The 21131-nt window shown below is 52.6% G+C and overlaps 1 protein-coding gene, 1 pseudogene and 1 gene segment (V, D, J or C); all 3 read left to right on the top strand.

Annotated features, from left to right (window-relative positions):
- The first annotated feature begins 2574 nt into the window (after positions 1–2574).
- Positions 2575–4006, top strand: LOC122706448. The segment is given in 4 exon segments: positions 2575–2665; positions 2748–3055; positions 3876–3950; positions 4001–4006. Coding segments are annotated over 4 exon segments (435 nt in total).
- A 33-nt stretch (positions 4007–4039) lies between these two features.
- LOC122706446 lies at positions 4040–10059 on the top strand (annotated as a pseudogene).
- A 7148-nt stretch (positions 10060–17207) lies between these two features.
- On the top strand, positions 17208–20931 carry LOC122706445 (disintegrin and metalloproteinase domain-containing protein 20-like). The gene has a single exon (XM_043921573.1). The coding sequence runs from the start codon at positions 17360–17362 to the stop codon at positions 19550–19552; it is 2193 nt and encodes a 730-aa protein (XP_043777508.1). The 5' UTR covers positions 17208–17359; the 3' UTR covers positions 19553–20931.
- Positions 20932–21131: the final 200 nt, after the last annotated feature.

The raw sequence follows: 21131 nt of genomic DNA, 5'->3' as shown, positions 1-21131 counted from the left end.
AAGCATGGAAAATTATTAAAGAGATGGCAATACCAGACCACATTACCTGCCTCCTGAAAAATATTTATGCAGGTCAAGAAGCAATAGCTAGAACAGATCATGGAAGAAGAGACTGGATCAAGAATAGGAAAGGAATGAATCAAGACTCTCTATTGTCACCGTATTTATTTAACTTACATGAAGTGTACATAACACAAATGCCGAGCTGTAGGAATCACACGGTGAAATCAAGTCTTCCAGTAGAAATATCAATAACCTCAGATATGCAGATGACACCACTCTTATGGCAGAAGCCGAAGAGGAACTAAAGAGCCTCTTGCTAAAGGTGAAAGAGGAGAGTGAAAAGGCTGGCTTAAAGTTCAACCTTCAAATTACTAAGATCATGGCATGAGGACCCATGACTTCATGACATATATAGGGAAACAATGGAATCAGTGAAAGTCTTTATTTCCTTGGGGTCCAGAATCACTGTGGATGATGACTGAAGCCATGAGACTAAAAGACACTTACTGCTGGGAGAAAAGCTCTAACAATCCTAGACAGTGTATTAAAAAGCAGAGACATGACTTTGTCAGCAACAGTCCATATAGTCAAAGCCTTGGTTTGTCTGTTAGTCATGTAAGGATGTGAGAGTTGGACCATAAAGAAGCCTGGGAGCTGAAGAACTGATGCTTTTGAACTGTGGGACTCTTGAGAGTCCCTGAGACTGCAAGGAGATCAAACCAGTCCATCCTAAAGGAGATCAGTCTGAATATTCATTGGAAGGACTGATGCTGAAGCTGAAGTTCCAATACTGTGACCACTTGACGGGAAGAGCCAATTCATGGGAAAAGACGCTGATGCTGGGACAGATAGAAGGCAGGAGGAGAAGGAGATGACAGAATCAGATGGTTGGATGGCATCAGTTTGAACAAGCTCTGGGAGATGGTGAAGGACAGGGAACTGCAGTCCCTGGGGTCACAAAGAGTCAGACATGACTGAGCGACTGAACAGCAACAACAACCAATATTATTGAAAAGACAGAAGCAATATGGTCCATTTAGGACTCTCCTCATGAAACGGGAGGGAGGAAAGGGCTTTTCATAGACAGCAGTTTCCACTTCTGCCGATACACAGCTGAGATCCCTGGGCTGAGGGAGAGCTGACCTGCCCCAAAGCTGCAGTGTTGACATCTCAGGAAGGAGTGGACCAGGGTCACATGGACAGGGTGTCAGTCAGAGATGGGGACTCACACCGGTCTTTTCTGGCTCCAGGAGCGATAACACCACTGATGGCAGCACTCACCACCCCCGGAAAACCCACCTAAAGTCCAGACATGCGGTGACAGCCGTCATCCCCAGTCTACATGCTCACAGCCGGGATGCAGGTGCGAGGCCACAGCCTCAGGGCCACAGGTAGACGGGGGAGCTGAGCTCTGCTCTCCAGCACTGCTGACTCAGAGGACCTCAGGCTCAGTCCAGGACACAGAGACCCTGGGCTCAGGAAAGCTGCTCTCAGTGGGGTTTTCAAGGGAACCTGCTTCCTGAAGAGGGGCTTTCCTCTGACCATGCTGCCCTCACATTGCACGCCATTCACTCTGAAGGTTTACCTCCACGAACCATGCATGTCCTCTCACCACTGTGGTGAGGACTATGTTCCCTGAGTTCCCATCTCACGGCAGGGACACAGAGAGGAAGGAATAAGCACTTGGAGGAGCAGGCAGTCTGTGCAGAGTGACCAGGGCACCTGCCCAGGATGTTGGAGCACTGAGGAGCTCCCGGGTGCTGTCTGTCCTCAGTCTGTAGTAGCCTTGGGGTCCGCAGTGTCCACATGCAGGGTGGGGGTCCTGAGTTTCACAAGCTCCTGCAGACAGTTGTGCGCAGGACAGTGTGGGACAGCCCACTGGGCAAGTCAGCCATGCTGGGACGACGGGCTTCTCAGCCGAAACGTCTACTTTGTCCACAAAGTTAATGCTCTGTGTAATTACTGTGAATAAACCATCTCTAGAGTGATTCTTGAGGGTATTTAAACTGTTCCAGATAAAAAAATAGTCATAAAAGGTAAGGGAAATATAAATGCTTTGGGAATTCTGATAAACATTAAGTTGGACTCAACTCCATTTGAATTCAATGTGATTATGACTTGTAAATTTTGTCTCTAATGTTTGAATATGGAGTAAGCAAACATAAGCTAATCAGAAAAGAAAAAAAAACAAGAGTTTGTGTCTCACACCTGGGTGGTCCCCGAATGTGTGGTGGGCTTTTGTTGAGTGAAGGTAAACACCTCCATGAAGTTAAAGTCTCTTCCCAAAATCTGCCTTTGTTCCCTGACAGCATCATTTTTCCCGAACAACCCTCCCTCATCATTCCATTCCTCCATAAACAGTCTTCCTGGCAGGGGGAGGGGGACCGCAGGAGGGGCTGAGTTCTCTGATTGAATAGTCAGCGTCCTCCTCACAGGGCGAGGTCCATAGACTGAACCCTCCTTTCACTACTTTCTGCTTTTTATGTAGAGGCCCCTCCCACATGCAAAGATCCACTCAGGTCACAGGCTGGAAACAAAGCACCAGGTCACTTAAATTCAGGCTCCTCCTCAGGCTTGAAGAGATTTCCGGGAGCGGTGACTCTCATCTGCTCGAAGATGAGCCCACTGTGGACCTTCCTCTTCGTGCTGTCAGCTCCCAGCGGTGAGTGTCTCTGGATCAGACATGGGCACGTGGGGAAGCTGCATCTGAGCCCGTGAGTCACCGTGCTTCTCTCTGTCCACAGGGGTCCTGTCCCAGGTGCAGCTGCAGGAGTCGGGACCCAGCCTGGTGAAGCCCTCACAGACCCTCTCCCTCACCTGTGCTGTCTCTGGATTCTCATTAACCAGCTATGCTGTAGGCTGGGTCCGCCAGGCTCCAGGGAAGGCGCTGGAGTGGGTTGGTATCATATATAGTGGTGGAAGCACATACTATAACCCAGCCCTGAAATCCCGGCTCAGCATCACCAGGGACACCTCCAAGAGCCAAGTCTCTCTCTCACTGAGCAGCGTGACACCAGAGGACACGGCCGTGTATTACTGTGCAAAGGACACAGTGAGGGGAAGTCAGAGTGAGCCCAGACAGAAACCTCCCTGCATGGGGGCCCAGGACCACCAGGGGGCGCTCGGGACTCAGTAGAAAGCCGAGCCCAGGAGCAGGTGCAGAAGAGGCTTTGGGGGCTGGAGGGCCTGGAGGGGATTCTCTTCAGAACCTGTTCTTTACTGCTCCTGCCCAGGAGCTAAGCCACAGACCCTCTTATGTGTCCTGATATTTCATTGCTATGGTTTATGTCACTCTCAGACAACTGTATGTGTATATATATTTTAATTTTTCCTTGAAGTAAGGATAGCTTTATGCAAACACACACACACAAACACACAAGCATAATAGTCAACAGCTAAATTTTTTTCTCCTTCATTTTTCTTCTTTCTAAGGAACTCAGTAAAGCATTTGACTCTGACGTTCATTTCAAAACTGTTAACTACCTGAAGTCCACACCCCATTCTGAGCTTCTGTCTGGATCATTCATGAGGGGAAATACAGAGATCCTCAGGAGGATTTGTCCGTGGGGTCAGCATGGAGCCCACCACCCTCTGTGCTCACTCCCATCACAGTGGCCGTCACTGGTGCAGAGTAAGGAAGCAGGAGCTGTGCTGGGCTCAGCCCTGAGGAAGACCCACGGACTGAGAGGACGAGGAGCTGAGCTGAGATGGGGGAGGGGCAGGGGGCCGTCAGGACAGAGACCCTGGGCTCAGAAAGGGCGATCTGCCCTTGGATCTGGTTCCAAGCCATCTGGTAGACCCAGTGCTTTCCCACCCTTGCTTGCCAACCATGTAAATTCAGAGGGTGCCCATGGGGATCCTGGGATGGCCAGGGTGAGTGTGACCACAGCCTCTCTGGACTCACAGGACTAGAGCTCCTCAATGCAAATTCCTCTTCAAGCTCCAGGGTAAAATCCACCCCTTGGTGGTGGGAGCTCACCCCTCTCTGCTCACACAGGGCTGAGGTCTCATGGAAGGCACAGCTGTGGTGCAGAAGATGAGGCTGTGGGGTCTCCTCTGCCTGGTGACAGCTCCCCAAGGTGAGGGTCTCAGGTTCAGGCACGGGTCTGTGGGGATGGTTGTGACTGCAGGCCACTGACAGGGACTGACTCTCCTTGTCCCCAGGTGACCTGTCCCAGTGCAGCTGCAGGAGTCGGGCCCAGAACTGCTGAAGCCCTCACTGACCCTCTCCCTCACCTGCGCCGTCTCTGGTTACTCCATCACCAGTGGTTATGGTGGGAACTGGATCTGCCAGCCCCCAGGGAAGGGTTAGAGTGGACAGGGTGCATATGTTATAATGGTGACACTCACTACAGCCCCTCCATCAAGAACCACACCTCCATCTGCAGGGACACGTCCAAGAACCAGTTCTCCCTGCAGCTGAGCCCTGTGACCACTGAGGACACGGCCGTGTGTCACTGTGCAAGAGACACAGTGAGGGGAAGTCAGTGTGAGTCCAGACCCAAGTCACCCTCCGGGGGCTCCATGACCACGAGCGGGTGCTGGAGACACACAGTGGTGTTGTGCAGGTGCAGGGGCAGATGGTGACTGACGGCTGGTCTCCTGTCAGGACCTGGGCTTCCTCTCCTTGTAGCAGTTTCCCTGGGGAACTTCTCTGCATTCATGACTCTGTAGGTGCCTACTCAGCCTCTGAGGCAGAATGGTGTGTTGGGACAGGGGACCATATCCCCACGTCTCTTAGGGTCGCTTCCTCTTGTCACTTATGTCCGTTCTCTGGACATTTGGTGTAAGCCGGCTGAGTCCACAGGAGAGGCTCTGCGTGACTCAGCAATGCGGCTCAGCACAGGGCCAGTGAACGAGCTAGCCAGCGGTCAGCTGTGTAAGTGCATGCTGGACTCAGACAACAGAGGTGTGTAAACCCAGAGCCAGGGAAGAACCCCCCTAGGTGGTGCAAACGGAACTGACACTTCACTCACAGCATCAGCCATAGTTCCCTCCATGGAGACGCAGCGGGACCTCCACGCCAGCCTGGGATAGAAGTTGAGTCTGCTGACACCGTGCAGAGATGCAGGAAGCTGAAAAGTTTGTGTCGCCTGTATTCCTGCATCTATGTCTGTGGTGTCATCAAGCTCACCTTCTATATCAACCTGGGGTGCGGGGTCCCACTGAATTTCCATGGAGAAAACTATGAAGAGTGCTATGAGTGAGGTGTCATCTCTTTGAGCAGGAACATGGGGCATTCTTCCCTTCACTAAATTATAAGCTCTAGTAGGTGCAGTAGATTCTGTCATTTGGGCAGTTCTATGTTAGATAGAGCCCACATACTAAAGGAAAGCTTTTACTAGTAAAAACAATCCCTACTTGATATCCTCAGTTTTATTTTTAAGGTATGATCCACCAGAAGTTTATACGCGGACTCATCTTTCAATGAGAGAGCACAATACATCTAAGGAATATACAGAATATTCCCTGATGAATAAAGAAGCCACTGTGAGCACCCTCTTGGTGTTCAGCCATGTCTCCTGACTGTCTCATGGAACAAACGCTACCTTTTAGCTCATGGAACTTACTGATTTTAAATCACTTTTGTCCTAATTCATGCATGCTAGTCACTTCTGTCATGTCCGACTCTTTCCCACCCAATGGACTGTAGCCCATTAGGCTCCTCTGTCCATGAGAATTTCCAGGCAAAAGTGGATTTGCATGCCCTCCTCCAGGACATCTTCCCGACCCAGGGATCAACCCCATCTCTCTCACATCTGCTGTATTTTCAGGTGGGTTCTTTACCACTAGAGCAACATTTTGATAATTGTGTGAGGCTCATTAAGCAGCAATCAAAGACAAATTGAGTAAACAATGTGAACATGAAAGTCACTCAGTCACGTCCGGCTCTTTGTGACCACGTGGAAAACACAGTCCATGAAATTCTCCGCAGCAGAATACTGGAGGGGTTAGCATTTCCCTTCTCCAGGGGATCCTCTGTCGTCACCTTCTCCTCCTGCCCTCAATCTTTCCCAGCATAAGTGTCCTTTCCAACGAGTCAGTTGTTCACATCAGACGACCAAGCTATTGGAGCTTCAGCTTCTTTTCAGTCCTTCCAATGAATATTCAGGACTGATTTCCTTTAGGATTGACTGGTTGGATCTCCTTACAGTCCAAGGGACTTTCAAGGGTCTTCTCCAACAGCACAGTTCAAAAGCATCAATACTTTGGCACTCAGATTTCTTTATGGTCTAACTCTGACATCCATACATGACTACTGGAAAAACCATATGGATCTTTGTTAGGAAAATAAAGACTCTGCTTTTGAATATGCTGTCTAGTTGGCCATAGCTTTTCTTCCAAGGAGCATGCTATCAGGGAAGATTAAACTGATCTATCGGGGAAGCCCAAACAATGAGAAAGATCACAAGCTAATGAAACAAGGAGCCCAGATGTGGGTGTTCCAGGCTTGGTGAAGTCAGCAGTTCACGTACCTGGAGAGAGTGAACCACTGTCCACAAGCATACCCACCTGTCAGCCCCTCCCCCAGGTGATTCACATGTACGGAGGTGATGACTGCATTCCCCAGTCACATGCAGACGTGGAAAGGGGCGGGGAGGAGGGGAATGGCTCCTCTGAAATTACCTCAGGAACCAGGAATCCCCCATAAGATGTTTTGTCCTGCCTTCTGCCTAGCACTGGGTCACCATGGCCGTAACAATCTCCTCACCGTGAATTCCAGCCTCTGGCAGAGCTTTGGAATCTGAGCCTAAGTGTAAGTGCCCTGCTGTGTCCTTCACCCCTGTCTCTCTATGTTAGTCAAGTCTGTCCAGGCTCCTCTCACTCTTAGTGACATTCGATTTCTCCTTCTACTCACAATTCAAGGACACCCTCAGCTGGTACCTGCTGTTTTCTGCATCAAGAGGTAGTGTGTATGAAATTGTCATGTCCCTCCTTAAAGCAAGGAAATTCTCAACACCAAAACTTACCCTGGACTGAACAGAGTCCTGACGTTTCAAGGGAATCTCCCAGCACAAAACCAGAGAGGTGGGCAATCCACAGTCCAGGTGAGACCTACCCATGGATATGAAGATGCAGGAGGCGCACCTTCAGGGTAATTCCTACCAGTTCCTGCAGGACCAGCAATACCCGCTGGGAGGATGAGCGATGCAGGGGGCCACACTCCATGGTTTGTGGGATGTAACTCCAGAAACATCCAGGCCCTCACGGTGAGTGTTCATATTTATCCCTAAGGACACCTGATGGACCGGACGAGGGGAAGGCCAACACTGGAAATGCTAACACCTACCCAGAAGGTTTGTCAGGCAGACCCTCCGTGGAAGAGCTCTTCCCCCAGCTTCTCCCAGGAGGTGAACACAAGTTCTTGTCTACTGCAGACCTACAGAGGGGGCAGATCTCACAGCTAAGGGAAGGGACTGGACCAGTGCACTGCAGGCCGGGAGGAGGTAAGCGGGGATGGGCCAATACTGGAGACCCTGGAGATGCCCACAGCCCAGACTCAGCTCCCCTGAGTCGTGGGTGTTCAATCTCAACAATGCAGGAAGCCCCTACCCACACCTGACCCCCAGGAACCTGGCAGAGCTACAATGTGCAGCCTCTTTGAGGAGGGGAGCTAGTGTGCAGAGACCACGGCCAAACGACATCCACGAGGCAGCGTGCTGAGGCTCTGGTGCCCACGGCTGGAGACGTGGCTCGGAGCACCTGACTGCTGGCCTCAGACGCTCTCTCTCTCCTGCCTGATCAAATTGGCCAGAATCCCTCTCCTGCTGTTGTGTATCTGAGGTGCTCAGGAATGTGTATGAAGGTTCCATCAGAGACTCAGAACAGCGGGCAGAAGCGGGTTGGTCACAGGGCCCTGCCGGAGGAGCTGTATCTGACTCAGCAGCGGGTCTGTCTCCCCACTGACGCCAGGTCCTGAGGTCCTCGGGCAGGTGGTCAGGAGGGACGGGGAGAAGCAGGATGGAGTCTGAGGATGGATGCACCCCGAGGCCGTCCTGGTGAAGAGATGTCCTGCCAGGGGACACGCACATGGCTGACCTAGCTTCTCTGCAGGGTGCTGTGTGGCAACCCACTCCAGTGTTCCTGCCTGCAGAATCCCATGGACAGAGGAGTCTGGTGGGCTACAGTCCGTGGGGCCTCAAAGGGTCAGACACGACTGAGGTGCCTGAGCATGCTCAATGCCCCCCGTCCCCCGGGTGAGCATTCCCTCAGGGCAGCATCTGCTGAGTCAGCTGACAAGGGCGCTGCCTCATCCTCCTCTGACTTCAGGTGTCTCCTCTCAAGCAGGGGTGGGCACTAGACACCCTCAGGCGTTTGTGCTGTGAGTTGTCAGGGGGCGACTGCCCTGGTTTCTGACAAGGGGGCTAGTCTGGCACCTTCTTGTGGGGCCCCTGCAGGGTCCAGGTGCTGCAAGAACAGGGGAACCCAGGTGTGGAACGGTAGTGGAGTGGGCATGGCGCCCCATGCCTCTGTATGCAGCTATCCTGTGACATGATGTTAGCCCCCGGGGGGCTCCAGGAGGCAGAGGGACCCCAAGTCCTCGAGAGCCTCTGGACTCACTGTGAGTGTCAACTGCATCAGTGCAGCTGCAGCCCCAGGGAGGCGACGTCCAGGTGTTCTCATAAATTTCTTCCTTGGCTCTCTCTCCAGGGTGTGTGCATTGATTGAGGCTATTTCTAGAGATGATTAAAAGACCATGCTGTCTCTAGAAGAATACTCTGACGGTAGAACACAGCCATTTCATACCAGACTAGAAACACTGTTAGGATGCCCTGTGAGCCCCGACAGGGGGTGCCCAGGACCCCACTGCAGGGCTGCTGCCCAGGAGCATGTGGGGAGGGGGCTGGGGAGACTCACAGAGGGAGTCTTCTCTTTTCACAGAAAACAATACCTAGCAGGACAAGGACTGGTGAAGTTTAATATTGGGTCCTGATGAGAATACACAGCTCAATGAGGCCACAAGAAGTATGTGTGTATATGTGTGTGTGTGTGAGTGTGTGTTTGAGTGTGCGAATGTGTGTGCTTATGTGTGTGTATGTGAGCACGTGAGTGTGTATGTCAAAGGTGTGCATGTGCACGTTTGTGTGTGTGCATGTATATGAGTGTGTGAATGTGTTTGAGTGGATGTGTGAGTGTGGATGTGTGTGCATGTTTGTGTATTTATATGAGTATGTGTATGCATGTGAGTGTGTGTATGTAAGTATGAGTGTGTGTATGTATGCATCTGAGTGTGTGAATGTGTGTGATTAGGTTTGTGTGTGTATGTGTGAGTGTGAAAGTGTCTGTGTGTGTCTGTATGTCTGTGTGACAGGTGAGTGTGTGAATGTGTGTGATTGGGTTAGTGTGTGTATGTGTCAGTGTGAAAGTGTGTGTGAGTGTGCATGTCTGTGTGACAGGTGAGTGTGTGAATACCCACTGGTGGCAGAGTTTGGGGAACACACTGATTAAGACGTGAAGATGTCTCTGTGACATTAAAGGCTGGTTCACGGTGAGGACTGTGTCCTGTGGGGCTGGTCCCTCACTTCAAGAGCTCTGAGTGCACAGCGGTCAGGGACATGGCAGGGACACACGTCCTCAAACAAGGATAAGGACACGGACACACAAATTCCCACTGAGCGTGGTCATGGGTCATAAGACTACTCCTTCCTAATATTGCCCGTGTAGTGAGTGTGAAGTTTTCAGCCTCTAGAACATGCAGATGACCTGTGGTGTCCTAGGTTAAATTGGGATATTCTGAGCCCTGAGAACATCACCCACAACAACACCGGCTCTGCGCAGCAGTCCTGGGAGCACAGCCCTCACCAGGGACGGGAGCTGGAGAGTCCTCCTCCTGGGGCCTTGGCTCCAGGTCAGGGTCATCCCAGTCTGGGGTGGAGGAAGGGACAGGGTCCAGTCAGGGGGGTTCATGCCCTTCTGTCTCCAGTCCACGGGTGTGCACACCCAGGTGCAGCTGGTGCAGTCGGGGCTGAGCTGAGGAAGCCTGGGGCATCAGTGAAGGTGTCCCGCACGGCTTCTGGATACACCTTCAGCGACTACGACATGCACTGGGTGTGACCAGCCCCTCAACACGGGCTTGAGTGGATGGACGGATTGACAGCAAAGATGGTGGACAAAGTATGCACAGAAGCTCCAGGGCAGAGTCACGTTGGCCGCAGACACGTCTACCAGCACCTCCTACATGGAGCTGAGTAATCTGAGGTCTGAGGACACGGCTGTTTATTACTGTCTGAGACACACAGTGTGAACACCCACATCCTGAGGGTGTCAGAAACCCTGAGGGGCAGGGCGGCTGTGCTGGGGCTGACGATGACAGGGCCGATTGGGTCGGGGTCCTGAGAAAGGTGGGTGCAAACATGTGCTCACTGTTACAGGAGAGTGTTCACTGTCAGAGGAGTGTGCTCACTCTCAGGGAAGTGTGTCCACTGTCATAGGAGTGTGTTCACTGTCAGAAGATTGTGTTCACTGTCGAAGAAACAGTGTGTTCACTCTCTGAGGACTGTGTTCCGTCAGAGGAGTGTGTTCACTCATGCAGGAGTGTGTTCCCTATCAGAGGAGTGTGTTCCCTGTACAGGAGTGTGTTCACTGTCAGAAGAGTGTGTTTGCTGTTACAGGAGTGTGTTCCCTGACAGAAGAGTGTGTTCCCTGAACGAAGAGTGTGTTCCCTGTACGAGTGTGTTCTCTGTCAGAAGAGTGTGTTCCCTGACAGAAGAGTGTGTTCCCTGACAGAAGAGTGTGTTCCCTGTACAGGAGTGTGTTCCCTGACAGAAGAGTGTGTTCCCTATCAGAGGAGTGTTTTGCTGTTACAGGATTGTGTTCACTGTCAGAAGAGTGTATTTGCTGTTACAGGATTGTGTTCCCTGTCAGAAGAGTGTGTTCGCTGCTACAGGAGTGTGTTCACTATTAAGACGTCTGCAGGTAGTTGAGCCTTTTGCTGCCCCGCTCAGGAGTGAACACCCCTTTTGCTCTATGTCATTGCCAGGACCTGGTATGCTGTGTTCTGGGTTCCAGCCGTTCTAACTGTGCAGTGGTACCTCACAGTCCTTTAAGCATGCAGTCCCTGATGGCTTGGGATGTGGAAGGTCTTTCCAAACGCTCATGTGTCAGCTGTCCATCTTTGCGGGGAAGTTCAGATTTCACCCATTTTTCACTGGGTTGCTTACCTTCTGTTGTTCAATTATGGTAACATTGGTATGGTAACGTGCATTCATAGCACAAAGCTCTTCCCAAATATGCTATTTATAAACATATCTTTCCAGCCTGTGGCTAGCCATTAGATTCCCTTAACCGTGAGTTCAGAAAACAAGTGTTTTTCATTGTGATCCTCTCCAATTTATACATTTTCCCCCATGGGTCATGCTTTTGGTCTAAAACTTGTTGGTCTAAAAACTTGTTGGCAAATTTAAGGGCACCCAGAAGTTTTCCAAGTGCAGCCCAACCCCACCCTCAACAGATGGGGCTGAAGAGGTGGGAAAATCAGGAACATGGAAGGAACATGCAATTCTTCTCAATGGGATTTCAGTCTCTTCTCCCCCACAAGCTTTATTCTCTTTAATCATGTATTGAAACCTGTACTTATGGATGGTTATTCTGTACTTGGAATTAAAATAAACATAATGTTTTAATTTTGTTCAAATTGTTCCACTTTTAGCCTGGGGTTGGCTAAACTTTGGGGTTGGTGCCTGTAGCCCTTTGAAATTCCTGTGTGGTTTTGTGTCTTGGAAGACTCCATGGGCTGCGGGACTACTCATAGGCTGCCCCAGCGTTGTCTTGCACACTCCTATCCCAGCCCTGGAATTAGCCATTTCTCTAAGCAATTCTGCCTTCCTCGGCTGTGAGAAGTTGTCAGAAACCAGGAGTTTAGGGATAGTTGTTCCCATGCAGCTGTGCTGACGATGGCTGCTTGGCTAGCAGAGCTAGGGAATCTGTAACAGTGTCCCGCACCAGGTACACGCTGGTGTCTAGCAGTATTCCTGAATCTAGTCTTCTCTGCCGGTACTAGACTGAACTTTCAAACACAGTGGTGCATCCACCCCTACCCCAAAGCTTCACGGACCTCTCTAGCCGTCCTCCCTGGCATCTGGAACTGCCCACGCAACAGCGAGAAGCCTGGTTCCCATCACGTGCCATCTGGTACCTAGTGCTCGGGTCCCAGGATGCACACGCAGTGTTCTGAGTGGTCAGCACTGTCCGCGAGGACACACGGGGTCATTGTCGAGGCTCAGCCCGGTGAGCACTCCTCCACCCTCAGCCTGACAGACCCCACATGTTGGGAAAGTTCCCACAGAGCCCACCACCTTCAGCATGCTGTTGTAAGCTGTGTAATGTCAGTAGACATTGTTTACAGTCTATATTTCATCCTGAGAATCAGGACCTCCTAAATGATGTTGTACATGTGCATGTTAGGTTCATCCTTCATGCCAACAAGCTCCGCGATTTTTGACAAGGGCATGATGTCGTGGGTCCACCGTCCCAGGTCATACAGCATAGCTTCACCACCCCTAACAATCACCTACGCTTCACCCGTCCAGTGCCCTCCCTTCAATTCCTGGATCCGCTGACAGGTTTATCTTATGTGTGTGTGTGTACGGGTGCTCCTTTGGGTCTGACTCGTTCAGACCCCCTGGACTGTAGCCCACCAGGCTTCTCTGTCCATGGGATTTTCCAGGCAAGAATCTTGGAGTGGGTTGCCATTTCCTCCCTCAGAGGATCTTTTCCACCCAGGGACTGAACCCGTGTTTCCCACGTCTCTTGTGTCTCCTACCTTAGCAAGCAGATTCCTTACCACTGCACCACCTGGGAAGCCCTGTCCTGACTATAGTTTTCCCCTTTCCAGAACAGCCTATAAATGAACTCATACCATATGTAGGCCTTTAAGACTGCTTTCTCTCACTTCGCCAAATGCATGTAAGGTTCTTTCACACCAGCCATGGACATTCCAGAAAGGAAATTAAGAAACTGTTCCATTAAAATTGCATCAAAAAGAATTAAATGCCTGGCAATAAATTTAACCAAGGCAAGGAGAGACATGTGCCCTGAAAACTACAAAACATAAGACAAAACATGAACCACAGGAAGAAATGAGACTCCATGCGTGTTCAGTTGTACCTGACTCTCTGAGACCCCCAGGGCTGTATCCCACCAGGCTTCTCTGTCCATGGGATTTTTCAGGCAAGAACACTGGAGAGGGTTGCCATTTCCTTGGGCAGGGTATCTTCCCGACCCAGGGATCTTACTTCTCCTAACAACCTTGATTCAGCCTGTGCTTCACGGAGCCCTCCCCTCCTCCATCTCCTGCACTGACAGGCGGGTTCCTTGCCGCGCGCACCACCTAGTGCACAGACACCTGAGTTCACAGATGGAGCAGCTTTTTCACATTGAAGGAGAGCAAGGCTTCTCCGAGTCAGTGACATGACCAGTGAGGAGCAGGCAGCCACTGAGAGGGCTGATGGGAGCCTTCAGGGCCCGGAGAGAGGAGGTGGCTGCTCAACTGTTTGGTGTCAAATGGTTGGTTTCATGACACATGAAGTTTCCATCCACTGAAAAGAACAGATTCCTAGATGACCCTTCAGGGTTCGATTGCTCTTTCTTCTACTCTTCCCCTGCGTGTGTGGCCCACAGGCGGCCCGCTCTTTCTCTGGGAAAGGACGCCGTGCGTGCCTCCAGTCTCAGCAGTCATGGGTGAAGCTACTCCAGCCGTTTGTGTGCACTGTGTGGACGCGCCTCAGGTCACTCAGGAAGACACCGAGAAGCATGCTTGCCGATCTCAGGATAAAGCTGCAGATATTGCTCAGTCGCTAAGTCAGCTCCGTGAACTGCAGCACGCCAGGCCACTTGTCCTCCACTACCTCTTGGAGTTTGCTCAAACTCATGTCCGCTGAGTTGGTGATGCTATCTAACCACCTCTTTCTCTGCCGCCCCTTTCTCCTTGTGGCCTCAATCTTTCTCAGGATCTGGGTCTTTTCCAATGAGTCAGCTCTTCACATCAGGAGGCTAAAGTAGCGGAGCTTCAGCATCATTCCTTCCAATGACTATCCAGGGTTGATCTCCTTTAGGATTGACTGGTTTGATCTCCCTGCTGTTCAAGGGACTCTCAAGAGTCTTCTCCAGCAGCACAGTTCAAAAGCATCAACTCTTTGCTGCTCAGCCTTCTTTATGGAAAATGGCAACCCATTCCAGGGTCCTTGCCACGAGAACCTCACAAATAGCATGAAAAGGGTAAAACCATGCTACCTTTCTTCGAAACTGCCACACCGCCTGCCGAGCTGACTGACTGGTCAACCTTCTTTCCACAACAATGACGAGCTTTTCCATTGTCTTCCTCACTGGTCAGCAGTGGGCATCGCAAGACTGGTGAGTTTTAGCCATTCTAACCGTATGGCCAAACAGTGGCCCTGGGGGTGAGGACAGCTCTTAGGGAGGGTCTGGATTTTCTCCGGTCCTGAAGCTCTCAGACATGTCCCCTCCATACCTGTGGGGACGGACCCTCAGTCTCCTGAAAGTCCACTGCACTGTGACCTTCACAGAAGGGGAGTGGTCCCACAGAGAGCACAGGTCTTGCTACAAGCACGGGGTTCCAGACCCCCACCCCACCCCAGAAGCTCTGTCTGACGCACACCAGAGTGGGCCGAGAGGCCCTCCCCACCCCAAGGGCCCCTCCACACTGCTCACAGGTCATTCTGTCTCCTCAATAGCAGCCTGGGTGGTGGGACGATGGAGGGATGACGAAGCCCACCCTGCCTCCTGAAATGCAGTCTGGGGCAACATGCAAGTGTCTCTGTTCCCATGCGTGCTGTCCTGTGGGAGCCGGAGGGGCCAGCTCCCGGTGGGTGTGTGAGACACGCCCCGATGGACCCCCATCCTCCTCCGCTCTGGCTCTGGCCATGTCCAGGGAAAGGAGGGAGGCGAAAGGTCAGTGGGTGGTGGAACCCCATGGCCAACCCTGGCCGGTAGAAGCGGTGGCCACAGCAGTCCTGGAACAATGTCCGCCTCTTGGAAAAGTTGCATTACACAATCCCCTAGTCCATCAGGCAGCGGGCAGGCTGCTTTGCGGGCGCCCCACGGCCCTGCCTCGATGGGCCAGGCCAGGACCCCCACGAGGCCACCCTGGCACCCGTGCACTGCCCACACTGCATCTGCTCCTGACGATGCCTCCCTCACAGCGTCTCTGCTCAGGGGTCAGCCAACCGGGGGCAAGCCCTCTGGGCCAGCACTTTGATCCTTGGAGGTCACGAGCACCCTCTCGATCACCCCCTCTGGGGAGGGGGACCAGCTGCCTTTTACAGGATCCCTGCAGCCAAAGAAAGGTTCTACAGGACTAGTCCCCTCAACCCAACCTCACCCCAGCAACCCCAAATTCTGCGTAATGACAGCTTCTGTAACCACACGTGCAGGAAACGCAGTAGCTGGTTATGCCCCATGTAGCCACATGCACTGAAGCTTTCCTCCAATTGCACGTCTCAGGGACTCAGATACCACAGGGCTGCCAGAGCACCTGCCCAGTTATCATCACAGAACTTCCCAGGAGCACACAGGCTGCCAGCCCTCACACAACCCACATCCGGTGTTCCTGCAACCAAAAACACCAGGCCCGGAAATCAGAGACGGACCTTCCCGTGGGCAGGGAGAGCTGACAGCCTCCCTGGCACGCGCCTCCGCCGCAACAGCCGCTGCTGCACAGGCCTGAAGGCAGACGCAGCGCGCCGTCCTCTACAGGATCCAGCAGGTGAAAGCAAACACCTTTCCCGCCTGCAGGAAGTACTCCCTTTGACCGTTTCTGCAAATGGTGAGGAGGACGTGAAGGAGTCTGTAACTCCCCCAGGATGACAGCAGACGGACACAGAATTCAGAGCCAAGAGGAAAGGGGCAGGGCTGCGGAGCAGCAGGGCCCAGAGACATCCCGGAGCCCGAGCTCCTTCCGCTCGGCTGGCCTCACGGCAGGCCGATCCGCCCAGGGCCGGGAGTCGGGTCACGAGTCGCAGCCTCACTGGCAGAGCCAGCGGACAGAGCAGAGGGCCAGCGAGGGTCCTCCTGAGTCGTCTCGCCTGGGGTTTCACTCTAGTTCCTCGTATGGTGCAGGGACCGGGAGGTGAGGAGGTAGAGTGCTACAGGCCACAGGCTGCTGCAGACACTCCCTGCTTCCCGCTGGATTCTGCAGGGAGGGCTCCGGTTCTCATCCCCTGCAGCCATGCCCAGCGGGGCTTGGCCAAGGGTTTCCTGTGAGCTGATACTGGGGCAAGGGGGCAGGGTTCAGGAGACAGCCACTCCGTACACCATGGGCCACCTCCCTGTAGCGAGCAGCTTGCAGTCAAGGCAACAGAACACAGACGTGAAAGGGAAGGAACCAGATCCGACTTGTTCTCTCCCAAGACAAGAAGGCAAAAAGCGACATGGCCCCATGAGCAAAATGCAGCAGGGGGCACCCTCTGTTAATACAGAGTTCTCATATTAGAGATGAAAGATAAATCTTGCTTTTGATTCTGCCCTGTGAGTGAGTTTCTGTCCTCTGTGGACGGCTACAAACTTGTGTAAAAATGCCTGAAATATTTCCTCGCTCCCCTTGGGTACCAGCAGGCCCCCTGGGTCCACAGAGGCACAGGCGAAAACCATCCCCTGCCAGGAAAGAGCCTTACAGAAGGATAAGAAGGGAACCCGGGTCTCACAGTCAGGCCTGGCTTCTGGTCTCACCAGCCGGGTCAGCAAGAATCACAGAGAGCGTCCCAGAGGAGAGTGGGGAGCCTGCTCTTCAGGGGGCCTAAAAGAAGCTTCCAAGCAAAAACCACGAGGAACACACGGTTTGCAAGTGACCTACCTGCTAACCAGAATGAGACACATGCAATTATGAACTTTTAAGACATTTTCAGCACCTATGAACGTGACGTGAGCAGTGTCTGGTTCCAATCGCCAAAGTAGAAGGAAGTGGTGCTCACCGGGAGGAACAGAGGACTGCGCAGGAGGGGGCCTGGCAGCCCCCGCGGGCAGAGCGGGGTCATGAGCCGCGGTGCAGGTGTACGTCGGGCGTGCAGACCGCTGGAAGAAGGGCTGGACGTGTGGGGTGGAGACAGGCCTCCGCTCCCCTGCCCTGCCCCTGCCATGTCACCCTCGTGGACCCGCCCTCCGCCCGCCCCTGCTCAGCCCCGCTGGTCTGATGACCAGGCTCCCCCAGGGCCTCGCCCGGTGACTGTGACGCCGTCTCTGCAGATGACCCGCCAGGGTGGGGCTGGCAGCCCAGGCACCCTTTGTTCTCCCTCAGTGTCTCCTCGGGCGGCAGTGGCCTCAGCACGCGGCTCAGGCCTGGCTCCTCTGCGGGGCCTCCCCTTCTCTGTCCTCGCTGGCCGACACCCTGAGCAGCGCCCCCATGCTGGCCGAGGGCGGGGTCACCCTGAGGGCAGCCCTCTGGCTGCTCGGGCTCTGGGCAGTGCTGGCCGCTGTCCAGTGCTCTCCGGACCGCCCCTCATGGCGCTACATCTCCACGGAGGTGGTGATTCCCAGGAAGGAGCCGCACCAAGGCAAGGGGGCCCAGGTGCTGGGCTGGCTCTCCTACAGCCTGCGCTTTGGGGGACAGAGGCACCTTATCCGCATGCGGCGCAAGAGGCTCTTTTGGCCTGGGTACCTGATGATGACTCAGGATGACCAAGGAGTCCTGCAGACGGACCACCCCTTCGTCCCTGAAGACTGTTACTACTTTGGCTACCTGGAGGAGACCCCTTTCTCCATGGTCACCATGAACACGTGCTACGGGGGTCTCCAGGGTTATATGAAGTTGGATGACCTTACCTACGAAATCAGCCCCCTCAAGCATTCTCAAAAGTTTGAGCACGCTGTTTCTCAGATGGTGGTAGACACCAATGTAATGGGACGGATGCACAGACCGGGGTATGAGGAGGAAAGGGACCCTCTGCTCTCTCCAGCAAACATCACTGCAGGCCCCCGATTGTCTAGTAAGCTGTTTTTCTTCCATGTAGCACATATTAAAGCACTAGTTCAGTCTACTAATGCATTTTACCGAACCGTAAACAATGTGTCAACAGCTGCTCAGTACATGGTAGAGGTGGGCAATATCATTGATGCCGTTTATCGTGGTCTTGAGATGAGGTTTTATATTAGCGTCCTACACGTTTTTGATGTTATGGACCCAGTCAACACTGAGTCTCTCAGACAAAACAGTCCATACTTCAACTTCTATGAAACATTCCTAAGTCGTTTTTATAGATCACATACTGGCATAGTCTTTAATACAGTTGAACCACCAGATGGTGCCGCTATGCCAAACATTAATAGTTTCTGCCACGGAAATAATTTGATTGCAATGGCTACATCAGGGAAATCTATCCTACGTGTGGCTCTCTATGTGTGCTTCCTACTCGGCAGAAGTATTGGTCTGTATTATGACAGCGATAACTGTGTTTGCCAGAGAAGGACCACCTGCATTATGAATGTCTACCAGTCACTGACAGATGCTTTCAGTAACTGCTCCTACATGCATTTAACACGTGTATACACGGGTGTGACAAGCGATTGTATGTTTGACCCGAGGCTGGCATATTACAATAAATCAATAACAAATGAACGTTGTGGAAATGGAGAAGTGGAAAGTGGGGAGCAATGCGACTGTGGCTCCTTCAAGGAGTGCTATAACAACCCATGCTGTGACAGCCTCTGTTCCTGGACTGCTAGAAGTAACTGTGATGCAGAAGCCTGCTGCACAAACTGCACATTCTCCAAGCCCGGGATGCTCTGCAGACCCATCCAGAGTATATGTGACCTTCCTGAGTACTGCCGTGGGGTAAGCAAGACCTGCCCTAAAGATGTTTTTATGCAAGATGGAACCCCATGCGGTGAAGAGGGCTACTGCTTTAATGGAAGTTGCACTGACCGCAATGTGCATTGCAAAGAAATCTTTGGTAGAGGGGCTTTCAATGCTCCGAATTCATGCTATATTCTAAACAGAGGAGCCAACCGATTTGGACACTGTAGAAGAATTCCTACCTCTCTCGGCTATATAGCTTGTAGGATTGAGGATCAGCTTTGTGGAAGGCTGCAGTGCACCAACGTCACTTCTCTCCCTCGGCTGCAGGAACACGTTGCATTTCATCAAACTCATTTATCAGGGTTCTTGTGTTTTGGTCTGGACCTACACCGTGGGACAGGAACCGTTGATGTTGGCCGAGTGAGAGAGGGTACCCTCTGTGGTGATGGAATGTACTGTTTAAACACGTTCTGCAATAGTTCTGTGAGTAAAATAGAGTATACGTGTCCCCCTCAGAAATGCAGCTTCAGAGGAGTTTGCAACAGTGAAGACCACTGCCATTGCCACGTGGGCTGGGCACCTCCGCTTTGCAAAACCATGGGTAAGGGAGGGAGTGCAGACAGCGGACCCCCTCCGAATCTATTTCGGTCAGTACCATATGACGAAACAATTCTCATCTATCTGAGACTGGTGTTCGCTCGCCTGTATGCCTTGACAGCTGCACTGCTCTTTGGTGTGGCCACAAATGTAAAAACTATCCAGACCAGCAAAATTAAGGAAGAAACCGTAAAACCTGTGTAAACCAGCCTCCTGACCCCTGCACAACTGCAGGGGAGGTAGGAGAAACTTCTGAGAAGGAATCAGTGATAGACAGCAAAGCTGAAGTCTGTGGCAGACAGGGGTGGGGGCAGGTATCAGGAGGGTCAGCCTTCTCACACCAGGTCTCTTCGATAGGCCGCTGACCAGCACTCTGAAATAAATCTTGAAAACCATACATAGATGTCCTGTAATATTTTGTATTCCTAAGAGCCCAAACTGAGCCTGAGACTGGTCAGGAGAGACCTGAGTCAGCAACTGGGTCTTGACCCAAAGTTGCTCGTCCCAGTGTTAACAATCCCTTTAGGGGCAACTTTATTTGGGTTTTCTCCAAATCAGTGCTCTTGAACACTGAGGTTTTCCTCATCTCTTAGCTACCTTCGCTTTTGCCAAACCCAAACTGGATTGAGGGTGGTCGAGGACTACTCCCAGTCGAGGACTATTCACGTCGGGTGGGGGGCTAATGGAGTGGTCTGCCACACGTGGCAGACCCACTGTCCTCTGGCAGCTGGGCAGGGTGGGTGCCTTCCACGTCCAGCCTCAGGACAGAGCAGAGACCCAGACAGACACTTCTCACCCTTGGGTGACCTCTGGCTGTTTCTGAGGTGAACGTCATGCACGTGTATGCAAGAGTGAGTGTGCTCAAGTGCTGGGTGTGTCTGGCCTCCGTGAGGACACACCCCCCAGGGGGCCAGCCTGGTGCCCAAGGCCTCCAGGCTCTGCAGACTCAGCGCTAGAATCTAGATTGGCTCTCCTCTTTTTCCACAGTTCTTGGGTAAAGGTTTTAAAATCCTCAGACTCAAACTGGGTTCTAAAACTCAGCGATGGAAGGTTCTGGAAACACTCTCCTGGCCCCACAATGGCTCCAGGAAGTGGGAGCCCAGGGACCACTGGGTCTGCTTGGGAGATTCAATGCCAGCATTCATGGGTGAAGACCCTCCTAACCTCCCCAGGGTCCTCCCACCTCCCACCGACCCCTGCCTGCAGAGCCCAGTGCAGGCGGAAGAGGTGCCCTACCCTGTCCAGGGGCAGGACTCTTCCCCGCCTCTCCTGATCAGGGCTGGCAGATGCCTGGGTTTACATGCTTAGAACACAGGGGTACCTCCTCAGAACCTTGGCAAAGCCTCCTTTGGCCCACCTGCTCCCTCCCGTACCTGAGGTAGCAAGTGGACCAGAGACAGCACCCCATGGTGAAAGGCCACCCTTCCACCAAAGCTCTTGAGAGACAAGGTTCTTCTCCGCCCACCTGGCTCATCCCCCAACTGGGAGAAGAAGCTGGAGAAAGTGGGCTGCTGTGGATTAGCCATTGCAAAGTCCCGCTGAGCAAAGTCAGAGGCTTTGGGTTCATCCAGGGCTTTGGGAGGAGGGAGGGGAGGCAGAGGCAGTATTGTCATGGTTCTTGACCTGAAGCAGCCCAATGGAAAACACTTATTTGGTATTAGTCGATTCTGAAACTGAAAGCAGAAGTAGCGTCTAAAATAGAGGATAGCTTCCCCTGTCTCTGGGGAAGAACCAAAGAAACCTGGACCAAGCAGCAAGTATCAAGAGTGGGACTGATGACAGT

The sequence above is a fragment of the Cervus elaphus genome, chromosome 13, assembly GCF_910594005.1.
Source record: "Cervus elaphus chromosome 13, mCerEla1.1, whole genome shotgun sequence".
Taxonomy (NCBI): Eukaryota; Metazoa; Chordata; class Mammalia; order Artiodactyla; family Cervidae; genus Cervus; species Cervus elaphus.
The sequence above is the reverse complement of the archived record's forward strand: the minus strand, read 5'-3'. Positions and strand labels throughout refer to the sequence as shown.